Below are 21,909 nucleotides of genomic sequence, written 5' to 3'. Positions count from 1 at the left end.
CTAAAAATGCCTTGATATTGAGGGAAATACTGTCTTTTAGTTAAAAACCAAACTGCTCCTGGAATAATATGGCACAGCATTTACTGCTCTGCCTTTCTGGGTTTTGGCATTCCTGCTGATCTTCCTCTTCCTATTAATGCTGAAGAGCAGATGTAACTTAGGGAGGGGAATTCTTTCCTGTTGATGATGTTTGAGACAAAATTGTTTGCTTTGTTCCAGTCAGATAAACTTAGTGCTGCTGTAAACAGTCAAATGGCACAGATGTTGCTATGGGCATCATTTGGCCTGTCAGAGTTTCATTACTGGTGATTCATGAGGTGCAAAAAATCACAGAAGTCAGGCTGAGTTTACAGTGCTGATAGTTCCAAAAAGGATGAAGTATTTCTGGTTTCTTATGACTGGAAACCAAATAATTATTTGTTATTGTATAACAAATAATTGAACAGTGTTTTTACAGGTCCCTTCTTGTTGAACCACACTGTAATCATCTTCTGTTACTGTGTGATGCACTTCACTGCTAATGTTGCAGTCTATAATTTTGGGTTTTTTTCAGAGACAATTAGGATACTAGTAGCGTGAATGAAATTCTACCCAAGGGATGCAAATATGTTGTTAAAAAGAAAAATTATAAGGAGAAATTATTAATATATTCATCTATACAAAGTTTTTAATGAGTTAATTTGGTATATGAGAGTCACACATAAGAGACATATTAAAAATGGTTTTATATTTGTGACTCTCTGGGATCAAGTAGTTATTTCTTCTGTAGCAATGTTATATGATCATTCACTAGTTTATAACAACTTGTGGCATGCATTAACACCAGTCACACTGATCATTGAAAGCTGGCTAAATTCCTCACTCAATTTGTGTTCTTTAGTGCCTTGAATATCAATTCTATCAGATCAAATTTCTGAAATTTCATGAATTAAATAGGTGCTGTCAGATGCTATCTGACTTGGAGCAGAGCTCTGGAAGAGTGATCCCTTCACTTCCAATATAAACTACTTCAGCACCAATCTGTTTTAAGTCAGCAATTCTCTATTTTAATATACTGCAGGTATATTAAAGGAGGATTCAGGCAAAAATACAAAATGACTGAATTGGCAAATGGAAAGATCTATTAGGCTCATCATACTTACTTAAATTTACCTAAGGACTGAGAGTGTACTCTCTAGAAGCCTTCTTCACTTAAACTCCAGTGTAATCCCAGTTAAATTGTGTGTCAGACATAATGAAGATGGTGTTGTAATGTGTAATTTTTGATAGAGGTGTATATGCAATCAGTGATATAATGCTTATTTTTTGTTCTTATGGGAAACCTTGGGAATACGTAACCCTGTCATCACGTTAGTGGTGTTTGTTCAGCTTAATGGCTGATATTATGGAGAGATATCACTGACTTTTTGCCTTTGTCTGACTTTTAGTGTGATTTCATTTTGCTCTACTTTCCTCCATTTTCAGATCCGTGGCCATCATGTGGCTCAGCTAGATCCCCTTGGAATTCTGGATGCAGATTTGGATTCGTTTATTCCATCTGACCTTATTACCACAATTGATAAACTTGGTGTGTAAGCTGTGTGCCTTCTTATTTGAAATGCTCATTTGTGTATCCCTGGACTGAAGTGATTTAATAAGACGTTGCACAGATTCATAGAAAGGCTTGGGTTGGAAGAGACCTTAAAGATCACCTAGTTACAACTCCCCTCTAGGGGCAGGGATGCCACATTTCAGGGATGCTTCTGCCTTTTCTGCTTGCTGATATCATGACATAGAGCCTTTGAGCATCTGTAAGGAGGCTAAAATTTCAGGATGAAGGAGTTTCTACTCTGAGATCACAGGTGAGGTTCCTGTGAATCCATCTTCTGGTGAATGATTATTGTAAACCCCCTAAATATTTTATTTTTGAACCACACCAGAAATGAGTACTAATCAATACATTCTGATAATCTTAATTACTCTTATAGCATTACAGTTCAAACTTGTTTGAACTAGAGACATCTGAAGGGTAGTCAATAGGGAAACCAAGCAATAAGCAAAGTACTGGACAGAGAACTTAGAGTAAATTTCATACCAAATTTGGAATCTAACGTCTGATACTTATTCCTTATGTATGTCTTGAAGAGGTCTCTTTGAAGTTAACAGAAGAAAACATGGAAAGCACAGAATTTTTTACCTGTGGATATAATCCAAGGGTGATTATATCTTCTATTAAAAACATCAGTTTACTGCTAAAAGAGTGTAGTGCACTGGGGTCTGCTTTTGCAAAGGTTGTTCTCATTGTTAGGAGGACTTGTGTCTGAGAAATTGGCACTGATCAATTTCTTTGCCTCTCTCTACTTAAATAAAAAAAATCCACCTGATTGATTTTTCTCTGCTCTTCAATCTACCTGGTTAGTTTAAAATGTGGTTTTCTACTTGATGAAGACACTGAATCAATTTTTCTTTGATGTGTAAGGGAAGCTTTTTCGATCAGACAGAAAATATAGTGCAGGAAGTAAATAAAACACCCTCTGCCTAATTTTACTATAAGCATATCTATTCTTTGCTGCTCTGTTTTCTATTTCTAGTGTAGGGAAAGAAGCAGTTCTGATCATATAAAGGAAGTGGATGCCCAAGACTAGAGGGGTGCTTACATAAATTGGGCCTTCTCTCTGGAGTTTGTCAGCTTTAATCAAAGAAAAGTACCAACTAGAAAACACCTGAGACATTTACTGAGCAAATATAATTAATTTAGAGCTTGGGTGACTACTAGCATGTCAGTACACATTTCTTTACACTCTACAGATAATTTAGTACACGGTGTTGTGACTGATCAGAAGGCATCCACTGAAACCCTCATGCCCAAAGGAAAAATATGCCAGACCTCTGAATGAGATGGGAAGATGTGTTTGAGAGTGTAACTGAGGAGATTCAGTTGATTCAGATTCAATTTCTAACCCAGTCTTGGCAGAGCTAAAATAGAGGAAGATCTCAAATCCTATCCTTGAATGTTCCAGGCAGGAAACTTATGAAAGGTCTTTGGCAGGACAGAAATTATTTTAATATTTGATTTTTCTGTGCGTTTTCTTTGTCCCATCTTCTGGTTTCTTTTTGAGAAACCTTGTGGTAGGAAATTTCTTCTGAGAGTTGCTTCTAAAACTGCAGATGTACCTACTGCATGAGTCACAGTATAGCATTGCTTTCAGCATTTCAGTAAGAGTGTTATCTCTTTAAACACGAGGTGATGCTTCAGTAAATATGTGGTGCTGTGGTACAAAGCACAGATGTTCTGTGTGTGCCCAAATCACTCCTGTATGTGTTCTGGTTTATGCATGAGAGGACATCAACAGCCTTTGAAGTCTGAGGGAAAGTCAGCAAAAGTGAAGAAATAAATGCATTGCTTTGTTTCAAATGACACTGAAGGCCCTGTGATCCCCTGTGTCACTCTCCCCTCCTGCTGGGAAAAAACCTGTTACAATACCAAAAAGGAGAAGTAATGATACCTATGCTTTTTTGGCCATGCCAGGTCTGAAATTTTTAATATATTATTGAAATTTTTATTAGAACCAAAATTTAAATTTTAAAGTGTATTATTTTTAAAGCAAAAAAGGTGTTATTTACTGACAGTGCTGTATAGTAAAAGTGGTAGCAATGCAGTCCTATGGCCTGTTTTCAAATCTTTAATGCTGTTGTTATTTCATCCTTAATTTGCTGCTTTGCTTTTATCTTCAGAAACGTCACTTAACATTTAAGCAGTTTATTGATTTAAGAGTTATGTGCATGCTGTCTTACCAGTGTTTAAGTGGTTGTCTACAGCTTATCTGGAACCAAGCTAAAGAGTTCAAAATTAAAAATGGAGAAGCTATTTTTAATTTTTCTAATATTTCTACATGTGTAGGAACATATGTAGTTTTAATGTTTATATAAGGTTCTATAACTGTGGTGTATTATAAGTGTTGCACCTTTGCTTCTTACAATTATAAGAAACTGTTTTTCCTTCCTTCATTTAACAGGTCTAAGTTAAACTTGGATCATACCAGGCCTTTAACTGGCATTGATACCAGTCTTTCAGTCTTTGTCTATTGTGTATTTTGGCTTTTGAAACTGCATAATAGTTAGGTTAAATATTTTCTTAAATAATATTCTCAGCCAGAACAAGTTTAGATATGTCCAAATCGAGATGGGTCAATGTGGTTAAACAAGTTTTAGATGGTGGGGGTGTGGAAGTCTCTGTATTTTATAAGAGGTCACTGCCTGAGAACTAGAACTGTACAGGTCATTAGAGGGCTATTTCAAACTGATTTCCCTAAAAAGAGAAGGAGGGTAAATAGAAATACTTTGCCAGTTCTCCAGAGTGCTTGTACAGCATTTTATTGAATGGTGGTGCATTCTCTTGTTCTGTCTATTAATGTAAAATGCTTTCATTTACAGAACCAACTGGTTCTGTCAGTGAGGAGGGATTCTTTTTGTTTGCTGCTTATGTTAGAGTCAGTTATTTTATTAAACAGTGAGCTGTAGGAAGTGGTGTGGAAAACTGATGACACATGTCTTAATATGGTAAAATATAAAAAAGGCTAGAATGATTCTAATTTCAGTTGTTTCATTTGAGCATTTAAGAAAGAATCAAGTAATGACTATTTAATTCAAACACTTTTTAAAATCTAGATTAAAGTCCATTTTACTAATGGGTACCTTCAGAATACTCACACTTTAAATTTTTAATCTTCTTTCTTAATACTGCTTTATTAAATATGATTGCCATGGCTTGAAAAGCAATGCTGGTTTCCTTTTTGTCTCCTGTTCTGCTTTGCAAATCAATAATGTTCCTGTTGCAGGGTTTTATGGTTTGCATGAATCAGATTTGGACAAAGTCTTTCAGCTGCCAACAACCACCTTCATAGGAGGAAATGAGAACAGTCTGTCTTTGCGAGAGATCATCAAACGCCTGGAGGTCAGTGGGACATGATTCATTTGGGATTGTTTTCATTCAAACCAAAGTGAACTTTTTCCAGGTGTCAGTCACAAAACCCCCTTATTATTTGCCAGTTATTAATAGAGTTCTTATTAATATTATAATTAATGTAAAGGATTCCAACAACATTAGACATAACCTTTGTACTATTTCTAGAGGTTGCAGCACCATTGGTGCAATTAGCTGGATATTGGGAATACATAGATTAAGGATGAGTATAAAAGAGGTGAATATGGTAGAATATTAATGCCAGGAAAGAACTGATATTGTTTAAAAGGAGAAGAGCCTTTAGAAATTGTCTTTTAAGTGTTGTAACACAGATAAAACACCTGTGCATTCAGGGGTTGCTTTCAGATCCCCAGCTCTAGTAAGACCTTTACTTCAGGAAAAATATGGAGGCTGGGTACCAAATTCATGAAAGCCCAGCTGTAGCTTGTAGACTGTGATGGTCCTTGTTTTCCATCCCCACTTTTTTTTCTAGAGTTTCATTATCTGACAGGTGACATGGTTTATGCCATAGGAAGTCATCAAAGCTAAAATAATTCAAAGAAAAACTACTTTGAAGGAATAAATATAATTAGAGGTAAACTCCAAATAGCAAAGCAGCAAATAGGAATGGTAATGTATTTGTAGACTGCCGAGTGAGTCATTGTTGGATATTCCCAGTTGCTTGACTTTTATGTTGGCTTAGCTGAGGCATGGTAAATTGTTAAACCACATTATCTTTGTTGTGCATTTGAGCTCTATATTTGGTTGGGTTTTTTTTTTTTTGTTTGTTTTTGCACTTCTAGCTTATCTGTGTAGCAATAATCTTTAAAATTGTAATGTGCAAATAAAAGGACAAAATCAACTGCAAAATATAAAAGCCTTAAGTAACTGATTTGTGTTAAAGAGAAATAACCTTCTCTTTCCTCTTGTCTCTAGAGCTTTAGATTTTTTTAAATAGAGGTTAACATTCAACTCCTTAAAGACAGTAGAGAACACAGACTATGCTGAGAGTAGATTTGTCTCAAACTCACAGTAGGTCTTCTGTTGACTTGTAAATATTTGGAAATATTTTGGATATATTTTTTCTAATGAAATACTCTTTTTAAAGTAAGAAAAATAAAATCTAAAAAATGAACAAGGAGATAATATTTCTGCGGTGTCTTTGCATTTCTCCCTGTCCTTTCTCTGCTCTCAGCTGCTTGGATTTTTTTTCACGTTTCCAGGTTTCTGAAACTTGACAGTTATCAGATGATTTGCATTAGACTTCATAGCTGTCTTCTCACTGTCTTTATTTCTTGGTTTAAAGTTATATTAACAAAAGATGTGATAAAATACACAAATTTTGATAAATTACTTGGAATCTTTGCTGGTGAATCTAAAGAAGAGTGTACTATGCCTGTAAGAAAAGCACTGAGTTAGGTGAAATGTGCCAGTCAGTGTAATGCAGGTTTGTTGGCCTAATTTGAGTGTAGCACGAGATGAGAATCTTCCAGTTTAAAAATTTTGAAATGTTACTTTGTAGAGAAAGCTTTGTGACACAAAACTAGATTCAGTAAAATGATTTATTCATTTATAGAATTACTTTGGGGGAGATATTGTGGAAGAGGAAGACACGGTAGCTTTCGGGAGAGTAACAGAGGATATAATGAAGAGGGTATTTCTTTGTGAAACTACTATATTAGGCCCACTAGCTCCTAAAGCTTCTCTGTTGGTGTTTTCACTTGCTAGCATACCTACTGCCAACACATTGGCCTGGAGTTTATGTTCATCAACGACGTGGAGCAGTGCCAGTGGATCCGTCAGAAGTTTGAGACGCCGGGCGTGATGAAGTTCACGAACGAGGATAAAAGGACTTTGCTGGCAAGGCTGGTGCGCTCAATGAGGTACGCTGGGCTGGGACACTGCTCTGGGCCTGCTGCCTGGGAGCTGTGGGACCTGGAAGCTGCTGAGTGGGGGGGAGCAGCCTCACTGAAATCTGGAGTACAGGTAGGTGTAGTTAACCTGCCTGCCTTATCGAAGGAAAGTGTGTGCTGTGAGGAATCTCTCAGGATCTGTGTTGTGACTTAGTATTCTGTTCTCTCAAAAGGCATTTAGGGGCATGCCTGGCAACGTTTTTATTGGCTTGAGGAGGTAAACTTGGAAAAGGTTGTTTCAACACACCAGTAATATACAGCTGTGTTAAAGATTTGCAGCCTGTTGCAGAAAATAAGTGTCAGAACAATGTTGGTGTGTGATTTTAAGTACTTTCTGCCCTTTTCATTTTGAGATGTGCCAAAATGTGTTGTGCTGTTGCATGACCTGGCAGCAGCAGTTTTAGTACCTATGATAAAAGAAAACACATTTGGAAATAGCTTATTGACTGCTCCCATTGTGGCTATCTGTGTGGAAATATTGTGATCCCAGAGATGGAATTATCCTCTTACCCCTGGAACAAGGCTTCTCAGACACAAGATTTATTTCAGTCCCTACAATCTGAAACACTGTATATGTCCTTTGTTAAACACAAGAGTCAGAGATTTGAGCATTTAAGAAAGAATCAAGTAATGACTATTTAATTCAAAAATTTTTTGGTTAAGATTCTTATGTTCAAAGATCCAAAAATGAAGTACTCATTGGAGGTGTTAAAAGATACTTTTGCCAGGTGTTTTGTTTGCCAGTGTTATAATGTCTCATTAAAAGTTTCATTTAAAGAGAAATAAAAATGACACTTACTGGTCAAGTGAATATGACACTTGAGTAAGTTTGTTTAACAGGTGTTCAGTATGAACCATCTCCATTTATCCTAAGACAAGAATTTGTGCTTTTATTCCTGCCTAAGCTGTGGAAAGATCTGGTGTTTCTAGTGGCATGAAGGAGCCTAATGTTCTTCGTCTGCCAAATTAATTGTCTGCTGAATGTGGAAGAAAAAAGTTTTACAAAAATTTCGATCCAGCTATCTTTAGAATACTTTTTTATTTTATTGTATGAAAATGATTCAGGAAAAAAAGTCTGGTTTTGTGGAAAACTGGTTTTCCTCTTGAGATTTGTGGCTTTGTAAAGCAGGTTTTCATTGTTTTGCTCAAGACTGTTTTTAAAAGTATTCATTCCAAGAACTACAGAGTTCAGATACTTGAAACTGAATTTTAAAGTTGGATTTCTCATCCCTTATGATTTTCACTGATAGGTTGTTGAACAAAGGGTAATTTTAAACTCCTTCTTATGTAAAATACTCATTGTATATTTCTGAGCTACTTTGTAATGCATTAGTAAACATGTTAGATCCTGATGTAGAATCTGATCTGGGCAGGGTCAAGCATTTCCAGATTAATCCCTTCTGAGCGCAACCAGCTTTCAGCAGATGTTTCCCTCACTGGGCACTGAATGCATGCAGTGACAGAGACTGGGGCTCTGTGACCCCCAGTGGCATGTGGGGGACTGGCAAGGTGTGATTGTGAAATGCTGTAGCTCTGCACACTTAGTGGCACTTTGCCTCAAGTAATGAACTTGCTGCTTGTCCAGGACTGGCTGAACTTGCTGCTGCAAAGAGGAAGAACTCAGCGTGTGCACTGCTTTCCTTCACCCTCTGGGACCTGCTGTTCACATGGCACACTGCTTTCCATTTATATAGAAACTGGCATAGCCCCACAGACTTCCCTGAGGAATTCTGGCAGAATGGCTCAGCTGAGGGTCTGGCTTGTTGCTTAGATGGCTGGATGGATTGTAAGGTATTGATGGCTAAGCTAGGCGAGATTTTGGCAACAATTCATATCAGTGCCTTTAGGACTTCAGTCTAAAGAGGTAAATGTCAGGATTCTAAGTGAGGAATAAGCTGAGTGTTAATGGATTATGGCAGTGTTATGGGGTGAGGTACTGCACAGATGATGTAACCAATACAGTTACTTTCATGAAGATGTATTTTCTTTGCCTTTCCTATCTCCAGGCTTTACAATGTGTAATCCTTTCAGTGTTTGTTAAAAGGTACTTTTTAACCACTCACATTGCCTCTGGCCCAAATGCATTAAAGAATGAAAGAGCTTAAAGCTGTCAGGGATTGACATAATTCTGCTGCTGAAGCTGAGGCAGGGATACCAGTGTCCTGCTTTTTGGCCCATTCCTAAGTGTTACATCACACAGTCTGAGGATCCTTGCTATTGAATGAGACCTATGGAATAGATGTGTTTTCTACTCTGGCTTTTTTACAGGTACTAGAAAATATAGGTTCTCTGTTATATTTTCTTCAGTTCATAGAAGAGACTTCTTTGCTGTCACTCTGCCTTCCCAGTGGTGAGATTTGTGTACATGAGGACAGAGTTTAACTTGGGAAGTTCATTTTGTCTGAGGTGGGGACCCTTAATTGCTTCAAAGTCCTAGTCAATAGTTTTCAGATGGGGAGAAAGAAGACTGAATTCTCTCCTGTTTCCCTCCCCTTGTGTGATTGAATTCCAGAGGTGTATAACATGTATTCACAGATGTTTTAAAACCATTTAATGTAACTTTATTTGCTCTAAGATGTAAACTATTAGTATTTGCTACATTACCTTAGTACAAATAATTTCTCTTGGTTTTTTTTGTTTCTTTTTGGCAAAGATTTGAAGACTTCCTTGCTCGCAAGTGGTCTTCCGAAAAGAGATTTGGTTTGGAAGGATGTGAAGTAATGATTCCTGCACTTAAGACCATCATTGATAAATCCAGTGAAATGGGAATTGAATATGTTATAATGGGAATGCCTCATAGGTAATGCCAATGGAAACACCCCAACAAATGGGCTTACTGTGTCGGGACAAGTTTTGGGTTCTAGAAATTTATTTTAAAACTTGATATTAAAGCAGCTGAGGTAGGAAGAGTCAGTCATAACAAGTAATGGGAACACAGAACTGTAGCAAATGCCTGTCAGTAAGAGGCTACAGGCTTCAAAAGTAAATGACAAACTCTCCTCAGTGTACTTTGAAACTGCAAGCAAATGTGGCAGCAGCCATGGTATCTCTGCCATTGCATACAGTCTCTAGAACTGGGAAAACTTGGTGAGGTAGTTTTGAACTTATTTTTGCTGTCTGCTTTAACTAATTTATAATATGATTTTTTGAAGACTGCTAGATAGCTACAAAATCCACTTGGATAGCAGGGTGATCTAAAATGTCTGAGGGAATGCATTGGAGGAACTTTGTAATGGGAAGAAGGGTTAAATCAAGGGTTTCAGGTTCAAAAGTTCGAAGAGAACGTCTGCAAATTTCTTACAGGGTGGTTTACAGATTTTGTAAGTTTTATACTGTTGACTCTCTTAGTACTATTTTTGAGACATAACTGTGTTTGGAAATTTCTTAGAGGTCGGCTGAATGTATTGGCTAATGTAATCCGAAAAGAGCTGGAGCAGATCTTCTGTCAGTTTGATCCCAAACTTGAAGCAGCTGATGAGGTAAGATGCTTTTTCATTAGATCTGTATGGAGAGGTCAATATTCAAGATAGTTTCCAGTTGTTTTGGTCATGATTACTATGAAATCAGCATTATCAGCTGCAATGCCTTCTTTTCTAGTTTAAGGAACATGGTTTGGTGAAATTTCATAACAAATTTAAGAATTATATTATACTTCTAACATGCAGAAGGTCTCTCAGGAGTGACTGTAGATAAATAAGTTACATTTGGCAGAGCTCATAACCTCTAAGCATCTCTTTTTGTTTCATATGAATGAACAGAGTATTAATATGCTGCAAGTATTTATCTAACATTTGATGACAGCAGTAAGATAATAGAATAGGAACAGTATTTCAGTTTGAAATTATGGTGTCAAACCCATAGTGCACACTGATGTTCAGGTAACCAGATGTAGTTTTCAGACTGAAGCAAAATTTTAGGCCTAGTGAAATCAGATGGAGCAGGTCTGAATGACATTCCGGAATTGTGATTACGTCTTTCTTGTTAGGGATCTGGGGATGTAAAATACCACTTGGGAATGTACCATGAGAGGATCAACCGCAAAACAAACAAGAAAATCACTCTGTCCCTGATGGCTAACCCTTCTCACTTGGAAGCAGTTGATCCTGTTGTGCAAGGCAAAACAAAAGCTGAGCAGTTTTATCGAGGGGATACAGCAGGGAAAAAGGTAAAGATTGTTTAATATAGTAACTTTTAATGGTAGTTTCTCATGGTGTTTCCAATAAAAATAGTTTGCCAGTAGTTTCATATCACAGAATCGTCCACTTTTCCCCCTTCAAAAGGGATATATCACCTGTTGAACTAGGTAAGGTTTCTGACATGAGACCTCAAGGGTAACTTTGGAAAGTAGGCCTAAAGCTTTATTTCCTTTGCAAACTGAGAAAAAGCAGCAGAATGCCAAGAAATTTATGGTTTATTATAAAATTACTGTTTTATTTTAAAAGCAGTATAGAAATATGGAGCCAAGAAATCCTGCTGAGAAGCTCAAATTGCAGTTTTCCTTTCTAATGTATGTGTGGCTATGTGTGTACAATTCTCCCTCCTAGGTTATGTCCATATTATTACATGGGGATGCTGCCTTTGCAGGACAAGGAGTGGTTTATGAGACTTTTCATCTTAGTGACCTCCCATCCTACACCACAAATGGTACTATTCACGTTGTGGTCAACAACCAGGTAACAAGTACAGCCTTTTGCAATCAGCTTTTCTCTGCTGAATATTTGCCCATCTATCTCTTTTTATTGTCTGTTATTAACTGTATTCCTTGCCCCTTTCTGGTTATTAGAATGGTTGAGATGTTTCTGAAAATGATTCTAGTATCGAGCAGATAATATTTATCACCTGCGTGTATTCCATTCAATTTGTAATACTTAATTGGATTAGGCTTGCTCTGGTTTTTAAGGGAGCAAAAAGAAGCTAGCTAGCCAAAATGAAAAGCTGATGCTGTTGCTGTGTGAATGTGTGAATTGCTATTAAATGCAAACTTCACAACAGAGTAGCAGGAGGTGCCCAAATTATTTTAATGGAAGTTTCTGGAATTTTTAGATTGGCTTCACCACAGACCCCCGTATGGCCCGTTCATCTCCGTATCCCACTGATGTTGCTCGTGTGGTCAATGCTCCCATTTTCCACGTGAATGCTGATGACCCTGAAGCAGTGATGTACGTGTGCAGCGTAGCTGCAGAGTGGCGAAACACTTTCAATAAGGATGTGGTGGTTGACTTGGTAAGTTTTGGTTTTCTTTACTTCTCATTCTGTGCATTATGTACTACTCTTTATTTTTTTGTGGCTTAGAAGGTCCAGTCAAGAAACATACTTCCTTTTGAAGGCCTTTAGTTTCCTCATTTTAAAAAACCAAGAAACAAACAGGCCCATAAGAAGCCATGAATGTTTTTTATACAATAAATCTCTTAAAATCTCTGTAAAATTATGAAATGGAAATATTCCATGTTACATTTTTCCTTATCAACAGAAGCAATCTTTCCCTTTGTAGGTTTGTTACCGTAGGAGAGGGCACAATGAAATGGATGAGCCCATGTTCACCCAGCCTCTGATGTACAAGCAGATCCATAAGCAGGTGCCAGTGCTGAAGAAATATGCTGACAAACTGATTGCAGATGGGACTGTGACACTGCAGGAATTTGAGGTACAATCCAGCAGAGTTAGAGGGAATCTAAGGAGTTGTAAGGAGAAAGACCCAACTGTCACTGTATGCTGCCTGCTTGAAAACTTCCTTACTGTGATAAGTCTTTACCCTTTGACAATTTGTGATTCGATTTGGCTTGGATTTTCATGTAAAATACTATTGTTGTAGCAAAAGGACTGGAAGTGCTCTGAAGTAATTAAAATATATTGCTCATTAAAAATTGCTTCAGTTCTGAGGGAGAAGGTGATTAAATGAGAACATTGGAAGATAGAAGCATTTGTCAGCTGTTCTTCATCTCTAGAACCTTGATTCAGCAGCAAGACAGTATTTGAACACTCCTGTTGATAGCTTCATATTGATAACCTTGGCAGGCTTGTGTCCAGCAATGATGAAATAGAATCAATTTAGCCTTTTGGTTTTCTTGCAAGAATTCAACCAAGTTCAGAGACCATTTGAGGTATTCCAGAACGGTGAAGTGTAGAGTCTGGTGTGTATATTAAACTGGTTAGGTCTTTACCTTAATTTTTTTGAGAATGGGTGTTTAGAGTGCAGATGAAACCTTCTGGGGAGCCTTGAAACCTTCAAGGACCTTCTGAGAAGGTGTAGTGACATGATATTGCAGATCAAGAAATAAGCAGTTTGGTAGGTGAATTCTGTGATCTGTAAGAAGCATCACAGCTCATGCAGAAGTAGCTTTCCTGAATCATTTATTGAAAGAGTGTGCCAGTAGAGGCACCGTGGGATTTGGTGACTGGATCTAGGATCCTGGATGGATGTTTGGCTGCACAGACTGAGCTCAACATTGCTGTTAATTCCTTTAAAGATTAGCTAGCTCAATAACTTCAGTGTGATTCTGGGTTGAAACACAGGCATTGCAGAGGTGTTCTGCCTCTATGGAATATGGCATTCAATCTGTTGCCATTGAGAGGTGTGGCCAGCAGGTTCTTTGCTAGATTCTCCCAGACAGACTAATTTTTTGCAACCTTCTTTTCCAAACTTTAGTGGCTTTTGTAGCCAGGAGTATAAGAGCTGGATGATTTTGATCTTAGAAGTATGACTGTAAATTATATTTGTTATTTCACTTTTGTCTCATTCAAGAGCAATGCTTGCAGCTTCAGCTCTTGGTACACTCCTCTGTAACACCTGTCCAATGAAATGATTTATTTAGAGTAATGTGTGTAAGCATGTTTCTAGAAGGCAGTTTGATCCTAGATAAAATTAATTTTATTTATTTGTATTATTGTCACTAAATTTTCTCATGGAGTTAAATAGCTGGTATTGTCATGCTGAATGAGAGGTATCATCTGAACGACAGGAGGGTGTTATGTTTATCCATTTTAAAACCTTTTTGTTCTACAGGAAGAAATTGCAAAGTATGACAGAATATGTGAAGAAGCATATACTAGATCTAAGGATAAGAAGATCCTTCATATCAAGCACTGGCTGGATTCACCTTGGCCTGGTAAGGAGTGTACTTTCACTTATCCTAGTGTCACCCGAATGTGCTTTTATTTTGAGTCCAAAATCTAGGATTTAAATAGATTTTATCAGACAATATTCCTTTAAAATGGAATAGATGACCTTTGATTTGCCCCTGTTTATAGTAAATATAGCATTCTGCCAGATCAACTTGAAATAAATGCTTTTGTTAAAAAATGTGCGAAGTAAGCTGTGACTTTGAAAAAGCCATTTTCCAGTTTAGCAGGGAAGTGGTTTTCCTGTACTGTTAACTGTCTGGGCTGTCAGGAAGAAGGAGTGTGTCTCATGTTATTTATTCATTTATTTATTTTTATTTGAGGGATTGAGGTGCCATATGCCTTTTATTGGCAGCCTCTGCCCACATAGTAGGACTTCACAGGGAGTGAAAGCAGGAACAAAATAGATCATTGTGTGCCTGTAAGATCAGCTTCTCTTGTCAGGCAGACAATCAAAATTATTGTCTCCCAGCAAAAGGGGAAGAGCTAGGCTTAGACTGCTGCTGAGCATGTCACTTGAGTTGTTGAAAAAATTATAGGTGATATACATATCTCCTGAACAGTCCTTGAACAGGTCACCAACTCTTGTCCTTGCAGGCTTCTTTAACGCGGATGGAGAACCCAAGAGCATGTCTTGTCCCCCGACGGGCATTTCGGAAGAGCTGCTGACTCACATTGGCAACATCGCTAGTTCAGTGCCAGTCGAAGACTTCAAAATACACTCAGGTCAGCTGAAGGCTTTGTGTCTCCTCCTGGCTTTGTGTCTTGCTCCATTTCTGTATTTCTGCACAGAAGTTATTCTTGGACCATTTCTCAAAGAGGAAAATGCCTGTGACTGTTTTTACTTTGACTCTTCCACTCTATGGGTGAGGAGAATGTGACATTTAAGTTCCTGCTGCTTGTTCTCAGCATAATATTCTTTCAGAATCACACCACTTCTGTTTCATACCTCATTAAAATAGATTTTCCTTTGAGGGAGGTAGAAGTCTCCTTGCAGCCTTAAGTTAATAACTCCTTTAATTCTTCAAGTCTTTGCTTTTTTCCCAAAAAGTCTTATCTTTTGTTCTGAAAAGATTCAGTCCTCACTTCGGCAGCTATTACAGTAAGTGTCTGTCTCACTGGGGAGCCCCAAAACTGTGTCAGAGTTGTGAGATAGTTTATTTCCTGGGCAGGTTGAAATCTAGCAACTATTGGGAGCAATAACCTGCTCATTCCATGGAGAAACATGGAGACCCTTTGCTTAGGAATCTTTTTTCTTTTGTTGACTTATAGGGTACATACTAAGGGTAAGGAATAAAGATAATTTTTTCCTCTTTAAAATCTCTAAACATAGAAAGCTAATCCTTTGTGGAGTCATCCATCAAAGAATAAAGTTTGTCTTCTATAAATATTCTATGTGTTTCTGTTCCTTTGGGAAGTGAATAGAAATGATGGTGGGGCATTCCCAGTTATTAATTAAAGGCTTGTTGAGCAGATACAATTAATGGATAAATTTAACTCTTCTACACATTTGTGCACTTCGTTGTGACACTAATAAATTAAAAATTGTAGTTGCCTGATAAAATGTAATACTAGACATTCTAATTAAAAAGGTGAATTGGTCTCTTGTTAGTAAGTTGATTAACCATTGACACTAGGGAACACTTGTCAGTATATAAGGTAGATTTATGGTTCAAAACAATTATGGTATGCTAAATTCTTTTATGCCATTTAAAAGGCTGTGAGAGAGAATTTGTGGAGAAACAGAAGGGGAGAGAAATAGAAATTTGAAGTACTTTGTCCTTTCACTAGAATAAAAAAGCTTAATATCATATAGTCTTGCAATAAACAATGGGAAGATTATTTTTTTAATCAAATGTTTGCTATGTTCTAAAGGGAAAATTTTCAAGGTTGTTTTTTTTTTTTTTAACTTAAAATGAGGCAATTTCAATGAGAGTTTTATGTAGAAAGAAAGTGAGGTGTTTTTCTGTAAAATTATGTAAAGTAAGGAAAGGGAAATATGGGAAAACAACATATGGGAAAGCTTACCAAAATCATCAGTGCAGCAAAATAAGATGCTGCACAATAATATTCAATTGACAGTGAATACAGGAGACTTGTGGCCTCAAAGCTGGAAGCACCTGTGTGCAGCTGTGAAGTCTTGTTCCCTTTGAAAGTGGCAGTGCTGTAACTTGTGCTTTGGCTCACAAGGTTATAAAATCTTCACTGAAAAGTCAGCTATTGGTTACCAACTGAAAATCCATTGGCAGCTGCTACAGTTTTTCTGTTTATATGATATTCATAGTATTGATCCATCCATCCTGTTTCACTGTATAACATCTCCAGAAGTGCAATGAGACAAATGCCAAGAAAAAATGAAGAAAGGAAGGAAGACAAAAATTCAGAAAGCAAATTGCTGTTTTCAGTCTCTTATAAAACAGTACTTGGTGTTAGAGATGTGAAAATAAATCTTGAGGAAGAAGAAATTCACCATGGGTCTTTTTAATTGTCCTCAGTAGTTTCCAGCACAGTCAACCTTACTTTCTTCTTCAAAAACAAGGTATGAACATTACACAACTGCTGCTGGGAAGCAAGTTGTTTTATTTTGCCAGCAGTTCAGTTCTGGAAAAACAGTTTGTAGACCTGATTTGGTATGTGTGGTTAGTTTAGGCAATGAGGAAGGAGAATGGTGAATGCTATGTGAACAGAGAATTTCTCTGAAGTAGATCCATTCCTTTCTGATCTTTACTCCGATGTAGGTCTCTCTCGGATTTTGAAAGCCCGCTCGGAAATGACCAAGAACAGGCTTGTTGACTGGGCCTTAGCAGAGTACATGGCTTTTGGCTCTGTGCTCAAAGAAGGGATCCATGTCCGACTGAGTGGGCAGGATGTGGAGAGAGGTACTTTCAGGTCAGTACTGAGGTAACTGTTAGATGTTGTTAAAACTGTTGAAGTCCCACACTTAAAGAAATAACTTGGCATTTGCTTAAAAAATATGGTCTTCTGCAGGGAGGAGGAAGTTGGGGCTCTTTCTTCAGCATTAATCAGAATGTTATAGATTCTTGCAGTCAATAATAATCAAATTTCCTGTGTATCTGTAAGCAGCCTTTTAAAGTATAATATTTAAGCCAGAACAAACATTTTTAGACACTTTCTACCTTCTCTTGCTGAAAAGCAGAAATGGTATTTTTCCCCTGCTTTCTAACAAAAAATACAGTTGCATTCCATCTAATTGCTGGGAAGTAAGAGAGGATACTTGCTGCAGCAGATCCTGAATCTCTTAAATTCCAGTGATGCCTGCTTGGAACTTGTGTACCCTGTGAACAAACATGTTGGCAGTTGGTGAGGCTTTTAAAGTCAAATAAGGTCCGTTGTACTAAGACTTTTAATGCCTGTGGGGCATGTATGAAGGCAGGATCTCATCACTTGGTAAAATATGTACAGTTTGCTGCCTTACCTGATTCTCTGTAGAGTAAAATGTTAATGATGTATTTAATTGAAACCTTTGATGTGATGCCAATTCCTGGGGTGAATGCTGCACTGTGCTTCATTGTGAATGCTTGCAGAAGAGAGCAATAAATTTTGGTGCCTGTCTTCTCTGGTATAACATTGGCTAGAATTTGGGAAGAACTGAATATACTGTGTTGCCATAGTAAAACAACATGGTGCTTCCACTATTTTGGAGTTTCTAAAGTGATGTCTAAAAAATCTTTCTTTCAATATTCCATGTGATGGCTTCTTTTCTTCCTGTTTCAGTCCCCAACACTATCAATAGATAGAAGCTAGATAAAGCTGCTGACAGAAGCACCAGACCCCTTCTCCTCTTGGAGACAAACTCTTGAGGACAGAGGGAAGGGGAGACAGCCTTGATTCTGTACTGGTTTGATGTCAGTAAATCTGACAATTGCAGATGTGCAAATTATATGTCTGTGTATTTCTGACTGGCCATCTATGCTCATCTTAATCACCTTTTGCTAGGGAAACACAAAACTTTGTACTCTAGAAGCTTAACAGCTAGGTCTTCTGTCGTTGGCTTAATGATAAAATCAAAATTGCAGTGGCAAAAATTATTTCTGCCAAACAGCTGCCTGGTGTGTGAATTTTCCCCTTTCTCTCTACTTCCATCCCTGTGCTGCTCTTCAAAGGTTTAGTCTTTTTCTGGCTTTACAATGTTGAGTTATAGATAAATTTCAGAGCTCTTTTGCTACCATTCATTATAGCAAAGGGAAGTGCAAAAAGATTCAGACTCCAGTGTTGGCAGCTCTACAACACACAGTATTGTTAGCAGTACAATAACTGGCCTTATGTTAGTGATTGTAAAGCTGCACATATTGCTGTGATTCACTCAGTCTGCTCAGAGAGTTAATGGATTGCAGTAATTACTTCAGTCATCTCTGTTTTGGTAGTATTCCTTGGTGCCCTATTCTAATGCTGATTAATGGTGTTCTAGAGAACTGTAAATGGTGCATGTGAGTGGAAATAGCAGGAAAGAGGATACAACTCCTTCAAGTTTCAGTGCTGAAGATTACATTTTCCCATTAAAGACAAACAACAATTATTTCAAGGAAAATATTAGAATTTGTGAGGAAGGCAGAAGGAAATGTTTTTAATAACAGTTTTGTTCCTCTGAATTTCTTTAATAATTCTATTTTATAGCAACAGCTTCCCCATCCTTTTCTCTTTCTCCCCAGTTCTACTTGCGATGAGGTATTTTCAAATTCTCTGAGTGCTTGAGAAGCCTGGATAGTCAGTAAAAGTCCTTATAGTGCAGCAATTGTATTTAGACATGTGATTGTATTTCCCATGGTTTCAACCAGATCCCAGGGTGTTGTGTGTAGCAGAGATAACCATAGTGCTTGCTTGCTTTCCAGAACACAATTTTGATGCTTTAGCTTTGAAAATAGCTCTGTTAAAGCCCAAAATGATTCTTGGCTAATAAATCTCTTGCAACAACTCTTTGCAGCCATCGTCACCATGTACTTCATGATCAAGAAATTGACAAGAGAATTTGTGTTCCCATGAATCACCTGTGGGAGCAGCAGGCCCCCTACACCGTGTGCAACAGCTCCCTCTCTGAGTACGGGGTCTTAGGTATGTCTCCATCTGCCTGGGGTTTGCTAGGGCTGCTAGACAGGAAGCAGAGCTCAGCAAGGAAAAGAATGTGGGGAAAAAAAGGCTGTGAAATGGTCATATATGCAACAGGTATCAAAGCTCTTCCTCTCAGGTTCTGGCTTCCCTTAAACAAGCATCTCCACATTTTTCAGTTCTGGGATTCGGTTAAAAGCATCCATCTGCTATTGTTGATCTTGGCAATGCTGGAATGTGCACCTGATGCTTTCTTAAGAGGAACTGACAAGAAAACCAGAGACACTTTGTCACAGAGATATAAAAAATCTGCCCTGGCCTTATCTGAACTGCTATTCTGAATGTGCTATTTCAAGAAAACAATTTCTTTTTACTGATAGCATTAATCATGGTGAATTATTTTACCTTCAGCCACAGAGAATGGATAACCTTACTCTGACATGATGAGGGTGGCAAGAGGAATGTGGAGCATGAGACAAATACATCTAATAATATATCAAAAGCGTTACTGGTTATATGGATAATAAAATATTGTGTGAAGGAAAAACTTGAAACATTGTAGTAGATAAAGGTGGTAGTTGATAGCTGCTTGTTTTAAAGTTCTAGAAATATTTGGTTACTTAGTCATTGTTGCAATGCTACATATTACATATTGCTAATAATATTAAAGTGGTATAAAATTTTACAGTTGGAGCATGGGCTGAAGACCAGATTTTTTTAGGTATTTTTATTAGCTCTGTGGCAGAATTGGTGTGAACAGAATCAAAGTTTTTGTATCGCCAACATGTAAAGGTAAACTTTAAATAGGGAAGTGCAAGCAAGGATGTGTATAAATGGGAAAAAATAATTGGCTTAAATAAAAATCAAGAATTTAATTTCAGAGAATGATTGTTTCCAATTTCCTATTGTTTCTCACAGTGTGTTCTGGGTTTTCTTAATTTGAGCCTTTTTACAGTATTGCTGCAAAACTTGTGGGTAAGTGGGTCATAGGTTTCTGGATTTGGTTTTTTTACATCCTAAAAGAAGTGACAAATGTCTGTTTCAAAAATAACACCTCAATAGGAAGCCTAGTGTTGTTGATATGGTGTGAAGGCAATTCTAACTGTCACAATTCCATTCTTTAAAAACTAACCAAGTGGGCTCTCTCTCTTTCTTGATCTCATCCTACTCACTATTGTCCTTCCACCTTTCCAAACAAAAGATAGGTGAAAATTGATTTAACAAAATTCTGTGAATACAAGCAATAGGGTAAAATAGGGTTTTGTTTGTCTGCTGAAAACAAGAATACCATTTCTGTGCACTTCTGCTTCAGCAGATGGGATGACAGGTTCTTTAAAACTAATAATATTGATACTTTCAGTTTTTAAGAACTTTAAATCCCTTATGTCCGAGATGGTTTCTAGCAATAAAGGAGATTAAATTGGTACAAATAGTTGATAAGTGATGTGGTTTTTGTGTGTTTGTTGGGTTGATTTTTTTTAAACTAAAAATGCTATGTTCTGTGTTGAAGTGATTTTATAATGAACTTTTCTCTCTCTTGCTGGTATTTATTTAGTGACCTTTTCCAACATGTTTACTTTTGTGTATTGCCTCCCTAGAGAGAGCAGCAGTGTGTGAACATGTCTCTTCTAGTTAAGGCTGTGAGTCAAAGAAGAGCTATCAGAATTTATATTTATTTGGTTGGTAACATCACTGGGTCTCCTTTTTAATACATGGAAGAATAAGTTAACCAGTTGTAGAATTGGTTTTTCAGGAGACCCTAAACCCCTAAACACTTTATTTTCTCTAACTGCTGTTTCTACTATCTAATTCTGTTAAAAGAAGCAGTTTAGAATTAGCACACTGAAGTGTTTGGTGGCTGTAGGGAGAGTTGTGAGATACTATAAAGGGGAAAAAATGGTGAAAAAGTGTTAGGAATTTATTTATGACTGTGTTAACATGCAGCATCTCAGAAGCATTTTAGGAATTTCCTTAGTTTCTGTGAGGGAGAGCTAAGTAAAAATGGATTAAACAGCCCAGCATGATATAACTACAGATTATTTCCTTGGCAGGTATATAAGCCAAGAGCTGGTATCTGTTCAGAGCTGGGAGCTTTGCAACCAAGTTATAGTCAATATTTAGGAACACCTGGGGAGCCACTGCCCCATTAAAACGATACTCTGGCAAGACTGATTTCACTTAGAAAGAAAAAAAAGGCAATCTTGATCAATTGTTGTTCTGACAACTGCTTATGTTTTGTCCACAGGAAACTGGAGTGGGTGTAACCTGGGCATTAAATCAGAGTACTTAACAATCTCTGATAATTTAGAGTATTTAATTACCTCTGATAATTTTGTTTGATATCCTATGTCTACTATTTTTAGTTATACCCAGATTATAATAAATTTAGTTGTGTATCCATTTGCCTTGCTCTAATTTTTCCCTTGTACTGAAACTGAATATCTGGAAGTGTAAGTGATGGGAGTGAGAAGTCATTTAAGCAGAAGATGTTTGTCTGAACTTATTTGCTGATTAGGGTAGAGGAGGAAAAAAAAATAACTTACAGATGCTCCATTCTAGCTCTTCAGCATTTTTTAAATACTTGAAAGGGTTTCCTGTCTTTCTTTATGGCCCTCAGAATGACTTTGTAGTGTTGAATCTCTCACCAAGAGGTGCGGTTCTTTGTCAGATTCAATACTGCCTTTGAGAGATCTCAGGCTGGGGCATTCCATACTGGGAGCTTTCAAGGAATATCAGGCAAGATAGATTTGGAACTGGTGTGTGGTTCAAGAAATTCATGAACCATGGGACTTGGAGTATATTTTTTTCAAATGAAAAAGTCAAGTTTTAAGCAAAAGATGAAAGGAAGAAGACCAGTATTGATGTAAATCT

General features: G+C 37.4%; 1 protein-coding gene across 5 annotated transcripts in view; it reads left to right on the top strand.

Annotated features, from left to right (window-relative positions):
* Positions 1-21,909, top strand: part of OGDHL (oxoglutarate dehydrogenase L) — a 47,670-nt gene that overhangs the window by 12,969 nt on the left and 12,792 nt on the right. For all 5 annotated transcript variants that reach the window (XM_053949345.1, XM_053949344.1, XM_053949342.1 and 2 more), the window contains 13 exons: positions 1,465-1,567; positions 4,818-4,933; positions 6,671-6,825; positions 9,509-9,655; positions 10,244-10,334; positions 10,841-11,020; positions 11,400-11,528; positions 11,899-12,078; positions 12,347-12,499; positions 13,859-13,961; positions 14,572-14,700; positions 16,713-16,863; positions 18,917-19,044. In XM_053949345.1, the coding sequence (XP_053805320.1) occupies positions 1,465-1,567; positions 4,818-4,933; positions 6,671-6,825; positions 9,509-9,655; positions 10,244-10,334; positions 10,841-11,020; positions 11,400-11,528; positions 11,899-12,078; positions 12,347-12,499; positions 13,859-13,961; positions 14,572-14,700; positions 16,713-16,863; positions 18,917-19,044 (1,765 nt within the window). The remainder of the gene's footprint in view (positions 1-1,464; positions 1,568-4,817; positions 4,934-6,670; positions 6,826-9,508; positions 9,656-10,243; positions 10,335-10,840; positions 11,021-11,399; positions 11,529-11,898; positions 12,079-12,346; positions 12,500-13,858; positions 13,962-14,571; positions 14,701-16,712; positions 16,864-18,916; positions 19,045-21,909) is intronic.

The sequence above is a fragment of the Vidua chalybeata genome, chromosome 8 (assembly GCF_026979565.1).
Source record: "Vidua chalybeata isolate OUT-0048 chromosome 8, bVidCha1 merged haplotype, whole genome shotgun sequence".
Classification (NCBI taxonomy): domain Eukaryota; kingdom Metazoa; phylum Chordata; class Aves; order Passeriformes; family Viduidae; genus Vidua; species Vidua chalybeata.
Note: the sequence above shows the minus strand (reverse complement) of the source record. Positions and strands in the feature narration are given on the sequence as shown.